General features: G+C 44.9%; 1 protein-coding gene across 1 annotated transcript; it reads right to left on the reverse strand.

The window, feature by feature from the left end:
- Positions 1 to 1,336: 1,336 nt before the first annotated feature.
- Positions 1,337 to 6,830, reverse strand: STMN1 (stathmin 1). Its single transcript, XM_060016808.1, has 5 exons — positions 6,748 to 6,830; positions 5,086 to 5,158; positions 4,412 to 4,584; positions 2,282 to 2,473; positions 1,337 to 1,852 (listed from the first exon to the last, which is right to left on the reverse strand). Exons 2-5 carry the CDS (start codon positions 5,096 to 5,098, stop codon positions 1,781 to 1,783), a joined length of 450 nt encoding a protein of 149 aa, XP_059872791.1. The 5' UTR covers positions 5,099 to 5,158; positions 6,748 to 6,830; the 3' UTR covers positions 1,337 to 1,780.
- Between the last annotated feature and the right edge of the window lie 1,263 nt (positions 6,831 to 8,093).

Consider the following 8,093-nt stretch of genomic DNA (forward strand, 5'->3'; position numbering starts at 1 on the left):
CCTACATGTCCCATATAAACAAAAACTTACTGCTAACCGTAGGACACCTAGGATCATTACTCCAAATTTCTATCTTCACGCCATCTTTATATCCCAGCTACTCAGAACTGGTGCTTTCAAGACTCCCAGAGGCACCACCTCACCCATGCAAACCTCTAATACCTACTATATGCACACAAGCCTCACCGTCGCCTATGTGTTCAGGTACTGCCATCATTAACCGAACTACACTTGACCCTTTTCCTGTTTGCCCTACGTGGTCATGACTCTTTAAATTCAGCCTTCTTTCAGAACCCCTACAATTGATCACCTTGTGAATTTATAAGTCAATTCAAGGCATACAAAAGCTTCATAGTCATTTCTACCTCAAGAGTATATACTTAGCTCACTCAGTAGCCTCTGGTTAAAAAGTTATTTATATATAGTGCTAAATATATACTAAATACAGTTCTAAGTGTGCTCTACACACACACACACACACACACACACTCACTTAATCCTAACAACATAGAAGAAAGGTTGGTAGGCTATTATTCTAAGTTTGGTGAAACCCAAATCAAGAGCTGCAGAGGCATAAGCATGGCAACATGCAGACCCCACTGCAGTATTAGCAGTCATCCTGGAAACTTTCAAGGAGCGTGGCTTCCAAGAGCTTTTCCACAGATGTCTGAGAAGCAAATAATCATATGTAATTAAGGCTATTTCCCAAATAGCCTAGGAAAGCTGCCAAAGGCTTTCCCGGAATTGAGAGGCAATCCTTGACAACTGTGAACACTGTAACCTCTGGATACAAGATGAAGCAACTGCCAACCTTCACCACCCAAGTCAATGCTGCTCCAGAAAATAAGGTTCCCTTTCTTAGTGCATAAGGGCTGCTATAGTGGTCCACAAGGTTTTACTACTCTTTTGATTCTTGAGAAATGGCTCCTATGGCAGGAAAGCATTAGGATTCACGCCACCCCCAGCTGTAACACAAAGCAAATAAACCATCAAATATATCTAACTAGGATCTTAAGATTTCTCTGAACTATTCTCTAGAAACACCATTTGCCTTTTTAATGGGGGCACAGAAACAAAAAATGCTTGTTTGCCAATAAACATCTGAAACACTATCGTAACAGCTGATCGGAGCCGAGGCATCACAACAAAGTGACGATTGTGGAAGAAGACAATGCATACGACTCTGGAGCGAGAAACTCCAGGGCAGGGACCTCGCAGTGATGTGTGTGCTGGGTATTTCCGCCAGCCTAAAGGCCCCATCTGGAACAAATATAAACTAGGAGGGTCTCTATCACTGGACAATTTATTACCTGGACAGAAAGAAGTCACTGCCACCAACAGCACTGTGCAGTTTTATTAACCATTCAAGTACAGTAGCATCTGTTAAGATCGGGACAGAATTGGGATTTAAAAGTGAACAGATATTCAGCATCTAACGGTTTGAAAGAAGCCACTACATACTCTTTTCACAAACATGTTTTCACAGAGCCAATACAGTACTAGCCATTAACCCAGCACACCAAGTGTACTGAAGTAGAAAAGATGCAACAAGAAAAATAGCTACATTAGAAAGACTTCAACACTTTAGAAAAAGAGTAAAACACTTTTAGTTTCTCCCCTTTAGCCCCTAAAACAACATCATACAATCTGGATCTACCTATACAGTCCTACATCAGCTTCTAGAATATTTGTCAGGAGGGCAAAAATAAAATGACACTGGCCAGTACAGTCTTTGGATATTTAGGAAGGGGAGGGGGAGAAAGTCAGTTCTCAGAACAAATTAGTCAGCTTCAGTCTCATCAGCAGGATCTTTGGATTCTTTGTTCTTCCGCACTTCTTCAATGTGCTTGTCCTGTAAAGAAACAGTATATACCATCAGTCAAGTAAAAAAAGCCTGCCAGGTCACACCCCCAAGAGGCCCAAATCAGCATCAGTAAGTATGTTATATAACATATATAATAATATACTATTATTATATAATTATATATTATGGGAATCACATAACTAGAGTTCTAAGACATCATCTTTGAACTTCCTGGGTCACTCATGGAACCTAATGATTCAGCCTTCTACTGCTCTTCCAAAGAATGTGCAATTATGCTGGGAATTGGTGAATATTCCTTCTTATTTAATATAAGATGCCTCTGATTTAACATGTTAACCCCAAAATTGATGACAAAGACACCAAGCACATGTGATCAAGGCAGAGAGTCCAAGTCACTTCGTTGGTGTATCAAACCTCAAGCTCTTAAGCCCCTCAAAGCCAGGAAGAGACACCAACCTTCTCTCGCAAACGCTCCAGTTTGGCAGCCATTTGCGCCTCTCGGTTCTCTTTGTTGGCTTCCATTTTGTGGGTCAGCTTCTCCTCTGCCATTTTACTGAAGTTGTTGTTCTCCTCTATCGCTTTTTGAAGCACTTCCTTCTCATGCTCTCGTTTCTCAGCAAGCTGCTTCAAGACCTCAGCTTCATGGGACTGGAAAAGATTTAACAGGCTAGGCGCTCTGAAATGTTACTTAGCGTAGTTAAAAATCACAAAAGAAATTATTAATTGAGGATTGAAGATAGAAAATTAGATCTCTAAATAATACTGAAGTCAGGACCTGAATTATCCATATCAAAATACCGTGAAAATTATATTCTTTTTCTAGTGTTTGTATTTACTTTGGAAGACTGCCCGTATTTGTTCAGAGATTCTTGCCCAATTATTCCTTAAGGAAATATTCGTAAGATTTACTGCTTAATGGTATCAAGATGACTTGAGTGACATGCACTTAGGAATGACACTTTATTGTAAAGAATTTTGGTTTTTTAACTTCAAAGGCTACCTAAAGAAAATTAGGTCATTATAAAAAATGTAACCATATTGATAAAAAGAAAATACATGGCAATGATAGAAAATTTAAGACTAAGCCTCCAGATTACTATTTAAGTCAGAGGATTTGTTTCAAGGAAAGGCTTATTAGCTTTTTTCTGTGGGAGCTGCATTAAATTCCAGACCACTGGAGCTCTGTTACCACGGTGTGCCTCCTTCAACAGACTCAGAATAGCTTATTGCCAAACAGATTCCAATGTGTTTGGAAGCATCAACTTGCATGAAAACTTCAGAGCATCTGCCACTAGTTCTGTTAATTCTCTTCTTCAAAATCCCAGTCGTGATAAGAGTTTCACTATATTTAGCCAGTTACTATGTAAAGCGCAGACTAATGACTACAGGGCCAGCACTGATTCCTAAAAAAAGTCTCTGTCCAGCCTTTGGCTACATCTCTTCCATGAACTCAAACTAAGTGAACTCCATCAACTCAGACCAAAAAGAAGAGCAGGTGGGAGATGAAACACCATTGCAAACACAGCCACTCTTCCTGGGGAAATAATTCCATGTTGACAGTGGGTCAGCACACATACATAAAACATGCGGCACCAAAAGGTGCACAGCACATGCTACAGCAGCTTAAAAAGGGGCCCAAAGTGTATGTGTGTGGTTACATGTACCAGACTTCAAAACACTAACTGTGTTGGTCGTAGGCAGGTTACTACTTCACCTTTTTGTGCCTTCATTCCTCTAATTTTAAAATGAAACCCACTTACCCCAAACAAGGTTGTTGGAAAGGGGGACTAAATGAGAATTTCTGTAAAATTCTTAATGAAACGTTTAATAGAGGGAAATACACCAAAATGTTAACAATAGTTATTTCTGCGAAGTAAGATAACGGATACTTTTAATTTCCTACTTATAAACTTCTGCGGTTCTCAATTTTTCTATAACAAGCATATTAATATTTGTTGACTTTTCTGACTAGTTCTTTTTAAAGATAGCTACTTTATAACAGAAGTACTTAGATAATAGCTGCCACAATACCAGTATGCCAGCTGAGCAACACAATCACATAACTAGCAATTTAAAATGTTTTTATTGTACAGCTCTCAAAAAACAAAACAAAACAAAAAAACCACAGACATACACAGAAACCCAAAAAACAAAACAAAAAAACCCCAAACCTTAAGAGACAAAAAAAGAATCATCTACCAACAAATCTATTTTTCAAAAAGAAAGCATGAGAAGCATGAACTTTGGTTTCAGGCAGACCTGGGCTTGAATTCTGGCTCCAATACTCACTAGCTATGTGACTCAGAAAAATGACAACATTCCTGAGACCATTTTCTAACCTAGTATCTCAGACCACACCTACCCTCTAGGGTCACTGTAGAAAAGGAGAATGTAAGTAAAGGAGATGGTACACAATAGGAGCTCAATAAGTGATGGCTGGTATTTTGTTCCCACCACTGGCATATGTAATTTTCACAGTTATAATCACCATCTGGCTACAATTCTGTTTTCCTCCTCTTATAAAAATAACACAGATTTGCCATATTACATTAATAAATATCCTGTTTTCTGTGAATTGATGTTTACCTTGCGTCTTTCTTCTGCAGCTTCTAGTTTCTTCTGAATTTCCTCCAGGGAAAGATCCTTCTTCTTTGGAGGGGAAAGGGGGAATTCTGGGACAGATTCTTTTGATCGAGGGCTGAGAATCAGCTCAAAAGCCTGGCCTGAGGCACGCTTCTCCAGTTCCTTCACCTGGATATCTGGATTTGATCATATTTATAATATATTCAGAAAAATGGAGTTTTCCTATTCTAATAAACTGTTCTACCGTTTTCTAAAAACCACATCAATTTAATGAATAGAATTAGGGCTGATGAAGCAGCTGTGTTTACAGGCAAGAAATTATTATCTAAATACCACCTCCCAGAAAAACAAAGCTCAACATTTTTGGATTAATAAATACCATTCTAAGATATCAGTATTTGACAATCATTTCCCTGAACAAAACAAAGACTTATGCAAAACTCCACATTTTGCTTTACACCAAGCCAAATCATCTAATAATGAAACAATAATTATGAGCTCTCAGTACATTCAAGTAATAATATTTTTTTCTTTTTTAATTATTCTCTGATTTATAAAATAGATTTTTTTTTTGGTAAGACCAAAACACAAGTGCCAAATTATAAGCTTAAGACTTGAGCCATCTCCTAAAATTAGAAGCCCATCACAATTTCGGATTTTCCAAATAGATTACCTACCAGAAGAAGCCATGGTGAACAGAAGACAAGAGACTGGCAGTGTATTCTACACAATCCACTAGCAAGGAAAACCCTGGAAACGATTTTCAAAAGCATGCGATCAATTTCTTTGCATTTCCATGCCATCGATTCAAAGGGACCTCAAATCACATCCATATAAATCAATGTCAGAAAAATCACTACTGTGGAATTAAATAAGACATCATTAACTAGAAAATTATAAAAATCCATAAAATACTCCAACACTGGAAAATGTGAATTGAATAGAACGCTGGTTGCAGAAGATGAAGTTAACTGAGCTTGCCTGTTCAAAAAATACTTATATTTTTTAAATTAGACGGAGTTTAAGTCACAAGATTTTTTCCTCCCCTATATTTTCCCCCTGGTGAGAAGATATTCCAGGTTCAACGCCTAGCGAGACCGGAGCCATCTTAACACTGCCTACAACTCATTGTGCAAATGAAATACCCAACCCTGCTTTGTCTGTGTCTGCCATGTGGAAAACAAAACGCCCAAGCTAATATTAACCAATAATGTCGAACTCCCATTGTTCCTGCGGTTTAAGCTCCTTGTCCAACAGCTGGTAACATTAATTAGTTTTTATGAACCTCTAGGTTTTAGGTTACAATAGTTGCTGCCTTGTGTAGAATTTTTCATGAAAAATTCTACACCCCTTGATTTTTTTTAAAGGTCATGATTCCTGTAGACCCCAGACTAGTACCAAAACCGTAGGAATACAGGGTCTCAACACCTGGAACTTAAAATCCGAGTCAACAACACGGTCTAACCCCGGCGGAGCATTAGACTCAGCACCAGATCCAGGGTGGGCGTGGCCCCGGCCCAAGCGAGGAAGAGCGGCAGGCCGCCCCCGACCAATCAGAGCATGCCCTACACTCCGGCCCCTGGCCCCGCCCCCTTCCTCCCCGCGCCTTTTCGAATCTCCCCGAACTCATAACACCCCGGAGCCCGCGCGCGTGGGAAGGGGCGGGATAGGCGGGGCCAACGGTCCTATCCGGGTAACTCCGCCCTTCCCGGGCTCGCCCCGTGCGGACGCCCCCACCAACTCCCGCCAAAAACACCTTGCGGCGGCCCCCACCCTCGCCGCAGCTGGGCGGGTGGGGCAGTCCCCGGAAAAAAAAACGTGGGGTACCCCACCATCGGCTCACCACCTCTTTCCTTCACTCCCAATCTGCCGCCACCCAAGCGGTCCGCGCCCCACGCCATGAGGACTGGAGCGCTCTCATGGGGTGTCAAGCTCTCGGGCGCTGCTCCCTGGGGGCGCCGCCCCGCCCCTTCAGACAATGGGGACCCCAGCGGGGCCGCGCCTGCAGGAGGAAGGTGGGGGCCAAACGAGGGCCTACGCCCCCTATTGTCTCCTCGACGACCTCCCGGGGCTAACGCACCGAGCTCGCCCAGCAGGCCGCGCCCCCTCCCCACCACGGCCGCGCCCCCGGGGAGCAGGGACAAAGCCGAGGCTCCGCCCGAGCCACACACAAAGCGGAGCGATCCCCGCCCGCCAGCCCCTCTGGGGCCGCGGCCCCGCCCGCCGCCCTCCAGCAAGGGGTCGCTGCCAAGACCCTGCCCCTCCCTCCGGCCGCGTCCCTCTCGCTGCCCCCAGCCTGCAGCCGCCGCCGCCACCTCCTCCTGGAACCCCGCACCCACCTGCTCGGTCCGAGCCGCCTGGCCACACTCTGAGCACCCACAGACCCGGGCGCGCACAAAAGCGCCAAACAGCGGCACGTGACCTCCCCGCAGGGCTCCTCATTGGCTGAGAGAGGCGGCACGTGCCGGCCCCTCCCCACCCCCCACAGCCCAAGTGAGCCCCGCCCCTGGGGACCCCGGAGCACCTCGGGAAGTGTAGTTCAGGCTGGCGGGACAGAAGGACAATGCGAGGGGTGAGGGCTTCTTGGCGGTGTCTCCAGGTGTGAGCCGGGGGCTTGGACGGTCGTCTGGCCGCGGAAGAGGGTGATGCGGTGACCCTGCCTGGGTCTGAACCAGTTCTCCCATCCTTAGGAAAAGGGCGGGGCAGGGTCCCTTTCTACCTCTCAGACGGTGGCCGCCTGGACTCCGTGTCTGTTGAGCTACTTGCCCCACGTCGCCCCAAGGGCAGCACTCGGACAGCGCATTGCCCCTTCGGTGCCCCACCCTGTAACGCCACCTAAGACGCCCAAGCCCTTGTGACAGGACAATGCCACTCGACGCCCCCATCTGTCACCTGTATTGTGACATCATCATAATTTCTAACCCACTCAGCCCTAACAGGGCACGGGCGTGGCCCTTAACTCACTGTGTGAGTTCTCGCTACCATATTAGGGTCCCTGAGCTGGTGACCAGAGACCTGTGGGGGGAAAGCAAGAGGCTCTGGAATTTGATCTCCTTTGGTCTAACAAAGTCACTCGGCTTAAATGCAGGCTCCCATCTGTTCTGCCAAGCCTTTTGCCGGATGATAGGGAAGGAAGCGCAATAGCAGTTCTAGACTACTACACAGACTGCAGTTAAGTGTTGCTTTTGTTCTTGAAGCACGTGCTCCCTGATCGGTGGGGTCCCTTTTAAAGAATCAAAACAAAAGAAGCCACAAGGTCACGGTTCCCCCTGCCCTGGATAGATCAGAAGCACAGCAGATACACAAAGGAAATTGGTCTGACCCTGGCTATCTTAGAACGACTAGCCTCATTCTTACCACAGAAAAGCCAGAGGAAAAATAAATAAAATGAACATGGTTCCCAAGCCCCTTCTCCCATTCCCCCGACCAAGGCTCTGTCCTCGGTAGTGGTCATTCCACCAAAGCACCTGCTTTGAGGTCCTGACTAGGCATAAGGACACCTTCATTTTATTGCTCCGCCTCCCCAAACCAAGAAACAAACACGACCCAGTTTGCTGAAACAGGAGTCCTAATTTAAAGACTCCCCATGTCCAGCTAGTCACTAGGGATATGCTGGAGTTAAATACAATTCAGAGTGCCTGAGACAAGGAAAACTGGATCCTACAGGCAGCAGACACACCACACA

The sequence above is a fragment of the Delphinus delphis genome, chromosome 1 (assembly GCF_949987515.2).
Source record: "Delphinus delphis chromosome 1, mDelDel1.2, whole genome shotgun sequence".
Taxonomy (NCBI): domain Eukaryota; kingdom Metazoa; phylum Chordata; class Mammalia; order Artiodactyla; family Delphinidae; genus Delphinus; species Delphinus delphis.

Bases quoted from the DNA above. Each gene is read 5' to 3' on its own strand.
- STMN1 (XM_060016808.1), bottom strand. The intron at 2,474-4,411 runs GTAAACATCAAT...AATCTTTTCCAG, and splicing joins CTGCAGAAGAAAGACGCAAG to TCCCATGAAGCTGAGGTCTT. The intron at 1,853-2,281 runs GTTGGTGTCTCT...GTTTCTTTACAG, and splicing joins TGGAGCGTTTGCGAGAGAAG to GACAAGCACATTGAAGAAGT.